Source organism: Zootoca vivipara, chromosome 1, assembly GCF_963506605.1.
Source record: "Zootoca vivipara chromosome 1, rZooViv1.1, whole genome shotgun sequence".
In the NCBI taxonomy this organism is placed as follows: Eukaryota; Metazoa; Chordata; class Lepidosauria; order Squamata; family Lacertidae; genus Zootoca; species Zootoca vivipara.
In genome coordinates, this window is record NC_083276.1 from 90,556,688 (window position 1) to 90,575,184 (window position 18,497).

General features: G+C 41.4%; 1 protein-coding gene across 1 annotated transcript; it reads left to right on the plus strand.

The window, feature by feature from the left end:
* Positions 1-129: 129 nt before the first annotated feature.
* Positions 130-12,732, plus strand: EAF2 (ELL associated factor 2). The gene is made up of 6 exons (XM_035128896.2): positions 130-376; positions 2,917-3,011; positions 4,840-4,976; positions 5,584-5,732; positions 9,956-10,210; positions 11,988-12,732. The coding sequence occupies exons 1-6, from the start codon at positions 274-276 to the stop codon at positions 12,032-12,034; spliced, it is 786 nt and encodes a 261-aa protein (XP_034984787.2). The 5' UTR covers positions 130-273; the 3' UTR covers positions 12,035-12,732.
* The last annotated feature ends 5,765 nt before the right edge of the window (positions 12,733-18,497 follow it).

The window sequence follows — 18,497 nt, forward strand, 5'->3', positions numbered from 1 at the left end:
TAGAGAGGCGTTAAAGCTTCCTCCGCGTCGCCGCTTCCCTCGGGGGGGGGGGGTGCTACCAAACACGATCAGCCACTGAGGAGGAGGAGGTGGTGGTGCGCGGAAAAGGGGGCGCGGTCTCTGGGAGGAGAGCGCGCGGTGGCCCCGCCCCCTCCCCTCGGGAGGGCGAAGAGCGGTGGTTTAGCCTGGCAGCGGCAGAAGTGGAGCGGCTCCGCTGTGCGCTGGTCGGTGAGCGAGAGAGAGGAGAGAGAGGCAGGAGCGGGCGGCTCGGGGATGAACGGGGCGGCCCCTCCGATCTTCGACTGCAAGGAGCGCGCCCTGCTGCTGGGCGAGAGCTTCGAGAGGAAGCCGCGCTGCGCCTTCCACACCGTGCGCTGTGAGTTAGCAGAGAGCCACCGGTTGGGAAGCAACTGGGGCTGCCAGGCAGGCAGGCAGGGAGGGAGGCGGGCGGGCGGGCGGGCGCCTCGAGCCCGTCCAGGTTGGCTCGCGAGGTGGGGAAGACTTTGGGTGAGGAGAGATGGCTCCCTTTTAAGTGAGCGCCCGACAACTTCATAGCTGGTGTATAATAACGATGGGTGGTAACTTGCTAATCGCCGTCGTCATCATTGCTATTATGTTGGAAGCAGGAAGGTTGGCATCTGTCTTGAAAGGAACCAAAGCGTTTCATCTAGAGCTAAGTCAGAAATTTTGGAAGCGACGGGCACTTTGGACTTACTGGGGGATTTTTATTTTTTTTGCGGGGGGGGGTTTAATTGTTTCAGCAAATACCACGAACATATTGAAGGAAAGAAGCTGTCACTGTGTCTACCATTGTAAGAGTTCAAGAAAGGAATAAGCCACTTAAGTGGCTTTTTTATTTATTAAAAATGCTTTTATTTGCTCAATAGGATCAATATGATAAAACTCCATACTTTTAAACCTATCAGAAATATTAAATTCACCATCCAGTGAACTTTAAGAACCCATTATGTTTTTAAAAGGGACAAAGGAAACCAAAGGTGACCTGTCAAATCTAATTGGAAGGTCTGCATGGAAATGGGGAGATCTGTATCTGTATATTTTAGTGTGTGGGGAGAGGAGGCATGGGGGATGAGTAGAGTACCTATTGCCCAACATCAGTCTCTACCACAATGATATAAAGATGAGCATAACTATAGGTTATTGTGAGTTTGACTTTTTTAGAAAAATAAGGCAAGAGACGTTTAAGGTGTTGCTGCTAGGGAATATAAAACAAAGCCATGCACTTCTTTTTGTGGATGATGTATACAGTATTTGTATCCCATGCTCATGAACTCTGCCAAGTTCACAGAGGAGCAAAAGCCAGGCACTCACTCTCAGAAATCATGGCTTCCATGCCCACTAAATGTAGGCAACATTTAGCTTTAAAATATGTAAATATTTCATGCATTTGTGGCTTTTAATGAATTTAAGCATCACTCTTTCAGTGGAGCTCGGGGTAATAGGCAACATATACATGCAGCCTATAATATAAATATTACAAACACAATGCTAAAATGACATCTTAACAACTCATTAAAACATGGCTGCATTTGCACTGCAATCTTTTACATGCTTATTCGGAGGTAATCCCAATGGTGATGGTGTTTACTCCCTTGGAAATTCAGGATAGTAGTGTATGGGTTTGAATTGGCTTTTAAAAAAGACCTGTTAATTTGGAGTTGAAGCTAGTTCCTAGCCATGTGGAAGTTTGAGATCTATTTATTTAAAACTTACTTAAACACAGTGTCAATAATTAACAGGCTTACAGTAGTTAACAGGATCAAGACCAAACAGGCAGTAACAAGTTAAGTGTATTTTTAGTATACTATTATGAAATATTTCAAGAAAGTAGTGTGTTTTTTAAAGCAAACAAAAAACAAAGAAAAGTTATGTGTCACGTTGCCCTGACCTCACTGGGTGTCAGCAAATTCAATATTTTATTTTACTAATGCCTATGGTAAGTCAGAAGCTCTTGGTAGATCCTGTTTCTTTGTACTATAATGGAATGCAGAAGGCTACAAAATAGAAAATAAAGCTGAAATTTAATCTTTTAGAGCATCACTGTGTTTCACTAGGATTAAAATCACTATACTGTATATATAGCAGTTCGAAAGCATATAAAAGTGCAAGTAGATAAATAGGTACTGCTCCAGAGGGAAGGTAAATGGTGTTTCCTGCTGCTCTGGTTCACCAGAAGTGGCTTAGTCATGCTGGCCACATGACCCGGAAGCTGTCTGCAGACAAACGCCGGCTCTCTTGGCTTATAGAGTGAGATGAGTGTGCAACCCCAGAGTCGTCTGCAACTGGACCTAACGGTAGGGGCAGTGGCGGAGCTTCATGCTCCGGCACCGGGGGCGGAGAGCAGGCGGGGTGGGGCTGGTGCGCATCCCGAGGCAGAGTGCGCTGACCACATGGGCGTGACGCACGTTCTGGGGGCATGGCACGCGTTCTGGGGGCGGGGACAGCCATGATGGCGCTCTACCAGGATCGCGCTGCCCAGGGTGGTGCGCTCCCATTGCCCCCCTCTTCCTACGCCCCTGGTCAGGGGTACCTTTACCTTTAATATTTGTCTTTAGGTTTGAAAGTTCGTGAACCTTAGTTCTCCATTATTTTCTCTTGAAAATCAGGTGCAAGTGAATTCCAGTGCTCTATTTAAAAATCATTCAGCATATCTTGGTGAATTTGTACAGCTTTTACGTGTGGTGAATCTATGATAGGTATTAAGAAAACCTGGTCTGTGCACATTTTGCAGTCTGTTGGATAATAATGTACCTGAATGTGGCAGACAAACTAGCATTAGAAAAGATACAGAGAGAATGATTCAGCACCCTCACCATCGCCTTGCGAAAGGATCACTGCTTAAGGGAGTCGTGAAAAATATGACCTAATCTATGTGACTGTAACTTTTTTACTTAGATGATTTCAAACCAGCCTCCATTGATACATCTTGTGAAGGAGATCTTGAAGTTGGTAAAGGCGAACAGGTGACAATAACTCTGCCAAATATTGAGGTGAGATTTGCTGTTCCCTTTGAGGGGAGGAGTCTAGCTGATTCTTAAACTATGGGACTCTTTTGTAAATACATGAAGAATGTGGCAATAACATATGCTATGGTTGTGCCGGTGTTAAACCAATGTATTCTACTTCACATATTTACTGGGTGGATGGGGAAATCCACCCTGGGTGGGGTATAAATCATCATCATCATTTCATTTCATTAAAATGCAATGGTCACAACCCTGCCACACATACTTTGGGTAGCTTTGACACCTGGGTAGAGCCATCCACCTGCCAATCATCTGATGGCACAATTACATCCTTGCTTGCAAAATGCTTTGCCTCCCATACGGCACTAGGGAGTTCTTGATGGAGACCTTTCTAGGGCAACTGATCCCAGTGGGCAGGGGCGTAGGAAGATAGGGGCGGTGGGGGCAGGCAGCCCTGAGCGGTGGGCTCCAAGACGTGCCATCGCATCGCGGGCGCCCGCCCCATCCCCAAAATGCGCGCCCCGCCCCGGAATGCGTGCCACGCCCCTCCGGGAGGTGTGCCACGCTTCCGGAACATGCGTCACGCCCCTCCAGGAGGCGAGCCGTGCCCCCGGAAGGTGCGCCCCGCCCCCAGAATGGGCACCAGCCCCACCCCCGGTGCCAGAGCATGAAGCTCCGCCACTGCCAGTGGGGCTCTGTCAATGAACCCTGCTTGCAAAGGAACAATAAGAGGATTACTTTAAGTTCCTTGTTTCTTTTGAACCACATCCATACCTGCCCACTTGTGATTCCCAGTACAGTAACTGGGATTCAGAGGCATACCGCCTCTGACAGTATGATGCCTGGTGTGGGACAGGTGGGAGGAACAGCTTCACAGACCAAATTGGGACCCATACAGAGCCTGATTAGGTCTGCGGCCTGGAGTCTCTCCACCCCTGATGTATTGAGTCATGTTTTTGCTGTTATGTTGTAAGCTGCATGGTCATATTTATGTGGAAAAGAAGCCTTGTCGCCTCCCTGACCTGTTCTTCATTTTCCATTGAATTCTCTTATTCACTAGTATTTGGCCAAAAACAATTTTGTGGTGTTTATAATCTTTGTTTCATGAGAGATGTTTGCATTTCTCAGATAGGAAATTGAAAGAGAGTGACTTTTTTGAGGCTATGTTGTGAAACTTATGATAGCTTAATGTTCATTTTTTAAAATATGCCAAAAATATCCTCAGTAAATTATTGGCGGGCTAGAAAGCTCAAATGGTTGTGTTAAAGTGATCAAAATGGATTGGAAAAAGGCTGTATGCAACCCTGACAACAATAAGCACAGTGTTCTGTGATAGTTTCCCTTTTCCCATATTCTGGTATAGATTTTAAGAACAAAAGATGAAGGGAGCATAGTTCAATGTTTGTTGGTGGTGATTGATGGTTACTGGTGCCAACAAGCACTTGCTTTTTTATTGCCGCTTCATAATTGATAGAATATGTTAATAAAGGAGTTGGTTGAAAAAATTTTTGGTTATATGACAGGTTTAGGAGAATGAGTCAGCTTTCAACTGGACTGAATTCAGCATCTTGAGAGGAACCTTGAAAGAACTAAAAAATAAAAAAGCCACTTGGTCAATGAAAAGTCAATCCATTTTCATATTGAGACCACATTTTGTAATAAATCTTGGAGTCCTGCAAAATCACTGTAGCAAAACTGGCTTCATTCTCTGCCTTCTTATAATAATGAAATACATGCTGTTAGCACAGTGTGTTGTGAAAAGTGCAGGATTTTTAATCATGAAATAGAATCTTTAAAAAAGCAGTTCTAGAAGTGCCTGTAGTAGGAGTAATTTTCTTCTGATTTAAAATAGGGTTCTACTCCACCAGTAACAGTTTTCAAAGGTTCCAAGAAGCCATACCAAAAAGAATGCATCTTGATAATTAACCATGACACTGGAGAATGTAGACTAGAGAAACTTAGTAGCAATATCACTGTGAAGAAAACCAGGTGGGTGGAAAATTGGAAACACTCTTGTTTTCTTACTCATTATGAAAATTCCATAGTAAAAACAATTTTGTCTAAATTAGGAAACAGAAAAACTGACTGCCACATTCTTTTAAGAAAGAGACTGAAGCAATGACCCAGTTCGTATGTAACACTAAGCCAAACCATGGCTTTGCACAAGCATGCATATGTGTGAGTTCCCAGAATGAAGAACATGGCTGCTGCACTCCAAGCCATAGTTTGATTTGACAATAAGTTGAAACTTGGGCTTGTGTCACTCCAGACAAACCAGAATCTGTAACCAAGGTTCTTGATTTACTACTCCTGGTTTGTCTTGAACCTAGTTCCTTAAGCCTGTTGATTTCAACTCAGAAAGTGACATTGGATATCATCACCCAGTTCAATTTGTTTGCATTTTTGGGGTGGTGTTTGGAGAACATTTCACTGAAACCTGCACAGACTTAGCATTTGTTAAGTACTGCACATAAGAGCTTTCTTATTATCCATCAAAAGTGGTGAAAAATCCGTTCTTCTAAAACTACTTGGAAATAAAAGAAATGGCTTTACAGAATTCACAGATACAACTTTGTTTTTCAATCCTTTCATACAGAGGTGAAGGAAGCAGTAAGGTACAGTCTCGTACTGGGCAACAGCAACAGCTAATTCGAAATGCAAATAAGATTCCAAATAGTGTTAAATATTCTCCACCAAAAGAGAAGATGTCTCCACCACCTTCTCCTATGGATGATATTGAAAGAGGTAAGTTGTAGCTGAATCTCTTATTATTCAGAGTCTTAAATTATTCTGTAGTTTGAAAGTTTTGAGGTTGGAGTCCATGACCTAATTTTCATTTATGTGGTAAGCTTGTCTAGTCTTTGCAGCTCACATGACTGAATGCTTCCCTCTCACTCCCTGCCCCAGCATGTAGAAGAATGCATAATGGTGGGAAGGTTCTACCTAGCTGTTCCTTGACATTCCAGTTTTCTATTGTCTTGAAGTAATGAATACCAGGCTCCAACCAGCCAATGGCATGTCTCTTTCACAACAAAAGTGGCACAGGTCAGCTTAAGAATTAGCCCTTTAAAGATGGTAGCCTTCAAAAGTTTTTACTTTTCTGCTTTTTACACAGAAGATGGTGGAGGATGGTCAGAGCTGTCCATCCCTTTTCCAGCTTCTCTTATGAATAAAAAGCAGGCCAGTAAAAATATTTGCAGACTAGAAATGCAGAAAGCTTGCAGAAGAGGTATAAAGTACTGCCTACCTCCTCCAGCAGCTGTTTGGTTTTTCTCCTGAGCACAGGAAGGGGTTTCATCTCCTCCACATCCAGCATAGAAGTTTGTCAATGGATGCCCAGGTTGAAGTTTTGCCTCCTGTGTGTCCAGCAACCAAATGCAATGGGCTGGTGAAGGATGGATTGCTCTGTTCCTCTTCCATCAGCTTGCTTCATTTCTGTGTTGACTTGGGAAGAAAGGGGGTTACTTACTCTACAACCATCATGGATAGCTCAGCCAGTAGAGCATGAGACTTTTAACCTCAGGGTCATGGGTTCAAGCCCCATGTCGGGCAAAAATTCTTGCAATGCAGGGGGTTGGGCTAGATGACTCTCATGGTCCCTTCCAATTTTATGGTTCTATTGGATAAAGTGTCTGGCCATCTATTGAGAGCATGCAAATAGTTTTAATACTACATGTTTCCAGTTCAATAGGTGTTAACTTAAGAGAAATTGTGTGATGAGGTATCAGAAGCATTTGCAGTTTTTTACTTTAGCGACTATCAAGGCTTGCTTACATAAGGCTTCACTCTCTTTATGGATGAATACATTCAAATAAAAGTGGTTTCACAATCATAAATGGAGAGCCCATCCCTTGACAAATCAAAGACATATGAGTGGAAAGGATAGGGCTGGATACTTTAACAATAATCTTCTTACCCAGATGATAGTTTCATGGCCTAGTTCAGAAGTTCAAAGTTCACTGTGACAGAAGTCCTTGTGGGATGGGTGACTAGAGCAATATTAATGTTTTGTGTTATCACTGATGGGCTGTTCAGACCTAAAATATTGAAAATGTTCAGCCATTGTTTGTTCCACATAGAACTGGCTACAAATCCCCTGTTCTGACCTTATTTATCTCTACCATCCCAGCTACCACCAGAAAAAGTAGTATGGTATGACATAAAAATGCCAATGACAACAGTGTACTGTTCTGTTAGTGTTGGTCTATCATTTGGGTCTTCCTTCCATCTTAGTCCAATAATTGCTGACAGTTTACATATATCATTAGGTCCCCATCCTCATCTTCTTCCCTTAATTGCTTGAAATGGTCTCATTTCCCTTACCCAAGCTGTACTTGTAAATTACATAATTTTGCTATTTGTTGTTTAAGGCAAGTTTAGTCATATATTTATAATATTTCCTTCACAACCCCGAGGGCAAGATTCTTTTAGAGCATTAACCTAAAAACTTTATAAATTTTAAAAGTATCCTGCTTGCTTGTTGTTGTTGTTGTTTAGTCGTTTAGTCGTGTCCGACTCTTTGTGACCCCATGGACCATAGCCCGCCAGGCACTCCTGTCTTGCACTGCCTCCCGCAGTTTGGTCAAACTCATGTTGGTAGCTTCATCAGCTCTGAATCTACTTGTACTTGTCCTCCGCTCTTCCTCAGTAGCATGTTGGACGCCTTCCGACCTGAGGGGCTCATCTTCCAGCGTCATATCTTTTATATACCTGTTGTCTTTGTCCATGGAGTTTTCTTGGCAGGGATACTGGAGTGGCTTGCCAATTCCTTCTCCAGGTGGATCACGTTTGGTCAAAACATAACTTCTCCAAGTTATTTAAGCCCCTTCGCCACGACAAGGCAGTGATCCATGAAGGGGCCTGCTTGCTTAGGTACACCTTTCAGAGCCTTGGGTGACCACATGATTGGCAATACATGGCAGCCTTAAAATCTAATGTGCACCATGAGGAAAGGATTATGGGTAATACCTTATTCTGCATGCAGTCACTCTAAATAAATGCTCCTGGTGGCTTAAAAGTAACTTAGTAGAATGTCATACTGTGTTCATTTGGTCAGCTGAACTTCCTGCTGAAAAATTTGGGGCAAGCAGCAGGAAAGGAAGATGTTACATGTTGAATTAATGCTGGCAGATGGTTGCACTGTTTATTGATAACTAGGACTGAATCCTTGAGTACATAGTGCAAAAAATTGAATTTCTCATGCAGGTGTTTCTTTGTAACTATAATGAGAAAATTCTGTCATTTCTTTCCTTGAACAGTTGCTAAAAAGTAGCCGGTGCTGCAGGGGAGGGTGTTCAAGGGCACATGAAATCTGAGAGACTTCTATAAGGGTTGGTTAGTTTGGTTTAAAACTTGTTCTGAGTGACTCATAAAATCCCAAAGCTGTTTTCCCACATTCTAGCAGCTGCATCATTATGCATAAAGCATTGTGTTACCTGATAGTTTCCTGCCGGGAAACTTGCTTTCATGCTAGGGCCCATGATGGAAGCATGGGAACAGTAGCATTACTGAGCAAGTTGCTTTGAGTGCAAAAATGTGCTTACAAATAATAATAATTATGCTGGCTAAACAGTAAGCCCCAAACAGGAGTGCTGTAGCACTTCTGTTTGGAATGACTATAACACAGTACAGGAGCACTACAACACGGGTTTGGGGCTGGTTCAGGATCTGTCATGATATCTTGCCACGGGTCCTTTACTTCTTTAAGTTCTAATATCAATATCTCTATAAATTAGCAGTGCTGAATTTTGCTCTGAGAACAATTAATGTCCAAGTGGTTGGCAATTTTTTTGAACATTAATATTGTATGTTGAAATCTAATATTCTGTAAGCGCTCTTTTATGATTTCTAATTATAACTTATTTAGCTATGTCCATAAAAAATGTAAGGGCTTTACAAAGCAAATACTGAGAGACATTAGATATCTTATGGGTGCATTTCCACCAATATGTGAGCCTGTGTTTGCTGTATTTTTTGTGAGGCTATGCTATCTTTCATATTTGATGCCATGGAATGAACTAGCCACATGGAAGCCCCGCAGCAGACACTGAGCCTAGATTGGTTTTTTTGCTTATTGTTGTAACAGCTTGAAAAAACTCTGGTTGTAGTGGTGGGAGAAGTTGACTGAGGATCAACATGTGGCTGGTGGCAGAAATCAGATGTCACATAAGCAACTCACCTTTGATAAAAGTGACAGCTGCTGTGGCCTTAATTTGATTAACATTTTAGGGCTGCTAGAATAATACCTATTATCTAATGATGTTGTGATACCAGCAGTCTGGGAAGCCTGGCAATTAAATTTATCACCATCTTCTCCTCCCCACCCTCTGCCCAGTTTGGGAAGGTTACCTTTATACCTAAGGAGTAGAATATTGATTATTAGAATTGATTATTCTGTTTGTCCTCCCGGGAAGCATACATCGTGCTCCTATTTTATAGTTTAAGTTACTATGTGGCGTGAGGCTGAGAGATGGTGACTGATCAAGGCATACAGTGATTGCTGAAGAAGTCAAGAAACTTAAAGGTGTGCAAGCAATTATTTATTGAGCCCAATGTGCTTTGAATGGAGTTCTTCCTCAGTTGAACAACCAATTGAAACCAATTTCAATCCTCCTGAGAGGAGACCAGGATTTAAACTTGTAGTTCAAGAATGCCCCCGAGGAAGAATTAAATTCTAAACATGCTGAGATCAAATAAATGTTTCCTGTGCAGCTGGAAATTTTCTTCCCTTCCTTTTTTCTGCAGTTGAGAGCTCTGTGCTTCTTCTGTCTTGAGTAGGGATTTCACCCTGGCTCCAACACTATCTATTATACCACACTGACAGATAAATACCATTCCTTTGCTCACTGTCTTGAGGTCACTCCCAAATACTACTCTGAGTTTATTTATTCATATTTAATATTGTGATCATGTAAGTAATGGAGTTAGTTCTTGAATTCTTTCCCCTTTCACTTAAATCTTATTTTCAGAGTTAAAAGCAGAAGCTAAAGTTATAGAGCAGATGAGTAGCTCTGATAGCTCATCTGAATCAAATTCATCCTCTTCATCAAGCAGTGAAAATAGTTCTAGTGATTCAGAAGATGAAGAGACAAAGCCATCCCTTCCCCTGTCAATGCCACACCTACAGCCTTCGATGATGACTGTCTCACAGCGAGCCTTCCCAGATGTAGATGCTGGATACCACAGAAGTCGAGAGGGCACTGGCCACTTGATGAACACACTGCGTAAGTACATGAAGCAGAGAAGCTTGTGAGATTCATACTTGAGAAATCTAAAAGGAAACCGCATGCTTTTATAACTTTCTCATGTAACTTAAGCTTTGTCTGGGTAGAGAGGGTTTGACCTACTGAGGTTTAGATCAGAAGCTGGGATAAAAGCTGTTTTGACCACTGATTATGGTAAATTAAAGCTTATGCCGTTTACAATGTCATAGATGATACAGACTGCTGCTGAGTTGTATACAGTGGGATTAAAAACCAGTAATTTGTTCTGGAGACATTCAGACATCTCAGAAGGAGCTGCTTAAGCGTTTAGTGCGATATGGCCTAACTCTCACTGCAATAAAATGCTTAAGCAACAGGGCCAGACCAGATTCACTAATAAAACTGTGTAGGGGTATCTAACAACTCTCATCATCCCTAACCATTGGTCGTGCTGGCTAAGGCTGGTGAGAGTTGAAGTCCAGCAACGTCTGTTCCTCGTGACAAAGTGAGCCATTGCTGTCTGGTAAAGCATGAAGTTGCAGAGGAGGTAAGGATTGTCATCACAACCATATGGCAATCCCCATCCGCTCCCTAGCATGACATTTGGGGTTTGTTTCAATGTTGTCAAGGCACTGAGTGTCTCAGCACCCTAGGACCAAAACATCAAGCTCCCACTCTTTCCAGTTTAAAAACTGGAGCTAGGGAGGGAAGCAGAGTATTTTCTGTGACATTGCATGGAGAAAGGTTAGAGGTTACCACAATATCTTGCTTAGCTTCCAAGCATAGCCTAAAATGGTGAACCCTGAATCATGTACCTTTATTCCATTCTCTGAATCTTGGCAATGTAGCCAAAGCTGTACGACTTAGAAGAACCCTGAGCTTTGCAAAAGTACAAAACACACACACAAAAAAAAACTGTAGGGAAAACCCCTAAGGGGTAGGGAATCTCAAAACAACCCGATGAGGACTGGGCATGCCCAATCTTCATGGAATGTTGACTGGGTGTGGCAGGTGATTTAGACTGGCTGGGGGAAAAGGATGGAGGAAGAAACACAGTTCTTTCTACCATTATATCATTGGGTAGTATTAAAAAAAAAGTTCTGTTAGTGCAAGGACTTCTGGCTGTTTCATGGAACTTCTGCTCCCTCTCTACCCCGAAATACTCTCTAAATCTGTTATTGGTGTTCCCCCACCCCACCCCACCCCACCCCTGGAGCGGATTGGGGGGAGGGAAGTTTCCATGTGGCAAAAGGAAATATTTGTGCTAACAGAACTATTTACTAGATACAACCACCCTAACTTCTGTGATCTCTATTGCCACTCAGCTAAATTTCCTGCAACTTTTTTGCTTTAACTCTTCAAAAAAAAAAATATGCAGCTTTCCAAGCTGGATAATGTTTGAAAGATGAGATTTATGTGGTCCATGTGTATAATGCAGAGGTCATGGAAGATGCATAAAGAATTTGGACCATGGGGCATTAGAGATCTATGGTTGGATCTCCTCTCCACTTAAAAATATATCTCAAAAATAAGCAGTTGGTGGTATAGAAAGTAGGATCCAGATGGGGACTATGGTATTGGGTGTGGATTTCCTGGTGAAAACTGCCTCCCCCAATGTGCTATTTGCTTCATCTTAATAGTTTTCTTCTAAATATGGCTCTTAATTTGCACCTGAATCCACCGTTTGATGGGAGCTTTATGTTTAGACCAAAAAGACTAATGTACTGGAGATATTCGCTGCTTCATGGAAAATAATGTTCTCTGGAGTTGATAGCATCACTTTTTTTCAAAATTTTAGGGAATGATCTCCAGTTGAGTGAATCTGGAAGTGACAGTGACGACTGAAGGTAGTTGACATCATTTCCCTGGATGAAGATGAAAATGCATTTGTTTTGCACTACGTATGAACTGATAATAGACAGAGGAATGTTACCAACTTTGATAATAAAGTTGACTTAATTTTTCTGATGTTGTGGTTCAAGTTCATCAGCATTCTTTTTGCCATAACTTCATATGGCACTTCCAAATGTTTGGGTTTGGTACTTACTCTTTTTAGCTGAATCCAGAGTTTAGCCTTTACTACCTCCTGTACTTAGAAGTTTCAGACAGCTAACTACTATGTGTAAGTTAGACATGGAGGAAGTTCTTGCTTATGCATTTTGGACTGAAGTTTCATTTGAGAACCTGTGCCTGCATGTGTACGGTATGTATAAGTAAGAGAAAGCAAAGAGTTGAAACCCATTATGTTTTCATTTCTTACAGCTAATGATATGAAATAAATTGCCAAACAGCCACATGGCACTATCTAATGTTTTGAGCAATACAGCAACACATTTTGAAGTTCCTTGTGTTTCCCAGTTTGCAGTCTCTCACACTAGAGATTTTTTTGTGTTTATAATAAACTTGGCTTAACTAATAGCTTCAGCATCTTGCTAGCTAAATGTAGAATGCTGTGCAACACAAATGTGTTTCATTAAAATTCTGTTAAGATCAATGTATTAGTTTTGATAGGAATTCAAGAAATATTAAAATATTTATCATTTCATTTTTGATTACTGTTTTTTCTATGGATCTTTCCTCTTTATAACCTAACAGAGTGTACACTAAGGTTTCTGATTACCTGATTGCAGTAAAACCATGAGCTATTTGAGCTTTGACAGCACAATAATGTGCATGCAATAATTTAATCAAGGGTTTGTTATGAGCCAGTGTGGTGTAATGGTTAAGAGTGGTAGACTCGTAATCTGCAGCTGCTGGGTGACCTCGGGCTAGTCACACTTCTCTGAAGTCTCTCAGCCGCACTCACCTCACAGAGTGTTTGTTGTGGGGGAGGAAGGGAATGGAGAATGTTAGCCGCTTTGAGACTCTTTTGGGTAGTGATAAAGCGGGATATCAAATCCAAACTTCTTCTTCTTATGGGCAAACCATTTAAAATGTAAAGTACAAAATTCACTGCCTCAATAGAACCAATTTTTAAGCTTGAAACTATCTACCATAGCAAGACTGAGGAATATGTCAAAATATCTGAATGTTGTCATCTGTTTGGTAATAATTAGTTTCTTCAAGGACAAGGATTGCCTCATAAGAGGATAAGTTATGCATTCTCTAATGCCTTGATAAAATCTACCGTAGAAGAATGCATGAGACATAAATTCAATCTCTTGAGTGGGTTGCAAGGACAGCACCTATTGTTGAGGAGAACTTTGGCAAATTTGCCATCTAGGACCTTGAAGAACATAACATTAAAATAAGACCAGAAAACTGTTGTTCTATATTTGAGTATTGTTAGGAAATCTAGATGTGGCATACATCTGGTAGAGGCATACCAAGTCAGACTTGGTAACCATGGTACACAATGGCTTTTTAGCTGACACATGTAAATCTTGCACATGCTTATATTTTATCTTCTGTTTAGCCCTAGGAAAAAAATGCCTAGGAGAAAATGGCCTTGTGAGCCAAATTAGGACTGCTGGCAGGCCTAAGTTTTCCCACAGGCTGGAGGTGTCCCATACCTGATCTAAAGTAAAACCATGAGCAAAATGAGAAAATGCATTCTGTGAACTCTTGAGCATGTTAGCAGGAGAGTTTGGAATGCACAGTACACGGAGGGTTGCATTATGATATAAGGAAAATTAAAGCAAAAGTTGATACATTTCTCATTACTGAAGATTCTGCCTCTCTCTTTAGACAGATTAGTGGGAACACTTTGGTCTTGTCATTCCAAGTTTGCTTCACATCCATCTATGTAGAATCTACTTCATTGGTGGTGCAATTTCTTACAAACAGTGAACATTGTTTGGAAACATTGTTCCTTACAACTGACACACTAGGTGTCGATTGCATAGGAAAATCCCAAGAAATTTTATCCACTCTCCCCACCTGCTTGCTTCATCTACACACAGCCCACAGCTTTGTGATCATATCACACAAAAGTGGCTATGGATGAAGAAAGGCACCTAAGTAAATAATGTATTGTTGATGTATAGCATTGCTTCTATTTGGCAATTGGGAGTAACCTAAGCTGCTTTAATGGAATTGGTTACAGTATGTCAGTTAATAGACATTTGTTTTCTTAACTGGTGTCTTTCAAAGGCAGTTGGGATGCCTTGATGGTGCTTATTGCCAGCACCCCAATGCTGCACTCAAAATGCAATACTCTTTCCTCTCAGCAGATGAAGGTGGGGATGTTCTTGACTATTTGGCTTCAAGGATATGCTGGATTGACATGATACAGTTCTCCCACCCGCCACTTCCACTATTCAGGGGCTAGGTAGGCTAAGCTCCCCAAATAGGCTGAGGAGGGTTGGGGCTTAAGGATGGAGATAGGGTAAGACAATTATAAATAACAACATGCCTATTTTCTCTGACAGCATAGCCATAGTAGATTGAGACTGAGCCAAAGCAGGTGTGGAATTGGACACTTTTCTGGAAGAAATCCTTTTTCACCTAAGAGAAGTTAGCTTCAACACACAGCAGAAAGCCCAAGAATGACAGAATGTGGAAACTATGTCCCTTGCCCTCTTTCCGCTTCCTTCTTTTCTCCTCACTTAAAAAAAGAGTCTGCAATCAGGCATCAATCAATCAAGCTTTATTACGGTCATATACCAGCTATTAAAAATAAAGATGCTTTACAAGGCTATGGGAGTTGTCATTCGGGGTGGATATAAGAGTCTATGCGTTTGAAGGGGCTATGTTTCCAGAGGGCGGGTCCAGCTGGCCTTTCCCCAGGTGCTGCTCTAAGTCATCAGTTTCGTACCCGAGCGGAGGAACTACTTCCCACAGTCCAATGCCGAGTTTGCTATTCCAATGGCTGTCTTGTTGGGGGGGGGAGACTGGTCCTGCAGATCTGCGTGCAGAATCTGGCTACTTAGCCATGGCTGCAATCAGGCATAATACTTCCCCCCACCTGTTGCCTGTCCACAGAATTGCTTTCCTATAGAAAATAAAACGTGGCACTTGTCTCTGAACAGCTTGCCTTCTCCTATGCTCTGAGTGTTGTCACCCTGCTGCATTAACATTGGAAGTTATGCTGCTTTTTAAAAACTCTTCTTTCTTTTTTTACTTTGAAAAATGAATTGTATAAATGTTAAAAGGTGGATTATGTAATATATGTTCAGGGCAGCATACTAAATGTGGGTAGATGGACAGTTTTTGAGGTTATAAGAAGTAGTCTAAGAGCCCCTCCACCCTGATTTGTTTGTGCACAGCGTAGGTGGTGGTGAGACCATCTCCCAGTCTTCACTGAGCATTTATTCTGATTTGTTGGCAGGGTGGTTAGACCACATTGAGCATTTGCAGGGTGTTTACATGTGTTCCTGGTAATCATTCATTCATCCTACACTTTTCCATTAATTTCCCCATCACTTTCAGAACTGCAAGAAAGTTGGGTTGTGTTTTGTTTTTAGAAAAGTAGATTTTGTTGTGCCAGAGCAACAGAGCACTTTAGTTCGCTTTAATTGCATGAACCTAAAGTTCTAGTATGTACTTGAATCCCAAAATACTGTCAGTACTGGAGGCACCATAAAATTGAATATCTTCCCTAAGCAAGTCCAGAATGGTGGAATAGAGGAGTACCTGGTCATGTTTACAAGACTGCTGATAAGTCCTACTGGTGGTCTGAATGAAATGAGTTATTACCTGTGTCAATTTATGTTACAGAGAGAAGTGGATGATGCAGCATAAACTGGAATAAAGAGCATCCTATATATAGTTGCATACATTAAAAGAGCATGTTGTTTATTCTTTAATTCAAAACTGCCTGTATCTTGTGCTTGTTACAGTCTGCTTGTTACAATAGATATGACTGGATTCTGTCTTTATACAAAGTGAACTGCATACAAATGTGAGTTTTTGCATGACCACTAATATTATACAAATGAATTAAGTGGAAGGTGTAAAGTTTTTTATAGGGAGAGCATAGTTGTTTAGAGTGAAGAACTGCTCAGTCAAGTTCCTAAAAGCTACAAGGTAATTGTTATCCGTCAGAAAAACATTAGCTTTTGTTCTGGGTGTGTGTGATAATAACATGTTAGATACTCTGGTTCCCGCTTTAGGCCTGCCCAAAGAAACTTTCTTGATGGTAGTAGATAATCTTGTTTAGTAATGCACCGTCTAGCTCTAGTACTTCTGAATAATACAGTAGTCACAGCATATATTTAAAAAGGAGGAGGGGGAAAACAATAGGCTGGTTATTGAATTATTGCTTAACTGGCAAGAAGTATTCTAAGTGTTTGTTTGTTTAATCCTCCTCCTCTCTTGCAATTCATGTCAGATTGGCAAATAATCTGCTGAGTTTCTGAAGATCTCCCTGGAAACTCCCTGGAAATTGTGTATGTGGCATTACTGTTTTGCATATACAGTGGTACCTCGATTTAAGTACACAATTGATTCCGGAAGTCTGTACTTAACCTGAAGTGTACTTAACCTGAAGCGAACTTTCCAATTGAAAGTAATGGAAAGTGGATTAATCCGTTCCAGACGGGTCCGCGGAGTACTCAACCTGAAGCGTACTTAACCCGAAGTATGAGTGTAATTGGTTCTGGAAGTCTGTACTTAACCTGAAGCAAACTTTCCCGTTGAAAGTAATGGAATCCGTTCCAGATGGGTCCGTGGAGTACTTAAACTGAAAGTACTCAAACCGAAGTGTACTTAAACCGAAGTATGACTGTATGGATGTTCAGTATAGTAAATGCTGGCTGCTGAACCATTCTATAATTTATTCTGCCTTAAAAAAAAAATCAGACCCACAATAGTTACACAAATGATTAGATCAGATCATAGAAATGTAGGGTTAGAATGGATCACGAGGATCACGAGGAATCTTGCCCAATCTGGTGCTTGAACCCATGACTCTGAGATTAAGAGTACTGAGCTATCCCGCCCTCTCTTAATAAATATGTCTCACACTTCCTTGTCTTCCTTATTTTTGCTTGTTGTATGATTTAGGGTTCTGCTGACAGAAGTAAGGTCTAGAAAGGTAAGAGTCTGAGGATTTGCATCCACCTACAAACCTGCCAAAATGAGAAGGTGACTCATGGTTTCTAGGTCCTATGTTGCCCATCCCTGTTTCTGATAATATATTTGAAGCGACAGGAGCTGGCCTCTTAATTACTTAACAAGTGGATGAAATACACAGATATTTGTAGGAACAAGCATCTCATAAAATGTTTCCAAATTCAGCATCACAATGTTTTGTTTTGTTATTAAAAAGGAGTGTGGAAGGAGAGTGATCAGCATGGAAACATCAAGGGGGACATGAAAGTTCTTTCCAAATCCCAGGTCACAGATTTGAAATGAAGAGAGTAAGTGAATTAAAGCACAGTGAATGAAAATAATAATAATCCAGATTCCCACTGCCATCAATGTCCCCCTCCTGTTGCAATATTCTTGGCTGGGAAGTACTGTACTGAGTTCAGCAATAGCCCCACCCAGTCAGAGCCCAACTGCATCCTTATACCATTGCAATTGCTTTCTAATTCTATTCACCATTCAGCTTTTAAAGTATTTTTGATGAGCTCAGCGATGCTTGAAGCCTTGCATATCTATCTGCAAGCTGAGCCAATAAAAGGAATGCATTTTCCTACCAAAGCCATGAACAAAGCTTCTATTGATTATGATCAGTTGGTGAATAACCTAACATAGACAAAAGAAGAAGAAGACTGGTCTGGGCACACTAGCAGCCTGATGCATCAGAGCAGATCTCCCTGTGCCAGCACTGCATGGAAATACCGCATTTTGTACAAGTGCAAGTCAATCCATCTCACAAAAAAATATATTGTGGCACTAACGGATTTACTTGTGGCATTGGTAGCTGTGAAGTAGAGCTCAAAGTGCTATCCTGAGGTTGCCAATATATACAGATCAATATTTTGGGTGGCGAGGGGAGCTGGGAATAGTGATAGTTGGAAGCGCATGGTCTGTCACTTCAAATGACCATGTAATTGAACACAACAGTGATAACTGGTGATCTTATTAGCTTCGCTATACTGTACTAATGTTACATTTACTGGGAACATGAGAGCGAAACGAAGAAATTGCCAATTTCTACCATTTTGCATGGTCAATATATTTATCCTGTATACATCTCAATATATTTATCCTGTATACATCTGGCTGCAGTGTAGAAAAATCAGACGGCATTGCCATTTAGCTCCACTGTTTTACAATTTCTCTCTGTGTGTAATATAGGGAATCCATGCATGCTGCTGATAAAGTTATCAAAAGCACATGCAGCAATAAAAACAACATTGGTTCCTGCCACTGTTAGTTTTTTCCTCAAACACCTGAGCATGAGATTTGCAGATGGAGT

Bases quoted from the DNA above. Each gene is read 5' to 3' on its own strand.
- EAF2 (XM_035128896.2), top strand. From the start codon at position 274: ATGAACGGGGCGGCCCCTCCGATCTTCGACTGCAAGGAGCGCGCCCTG. The intron at 4,977-5,583 runs GTGGGTGGAAAA...CCTTTCATACAG, and splicing joins ATCACTGTGAAGAAAACCAG to AGGTGAAGGAAGCAGTAAGG. The intron at 10,211-11,987 runs GTAAGTACATGA...TCAAAATTTTAG, and splicing joins CCACTTGATGAACACACTGC to GGAATGATCTCCAGTTGAGT.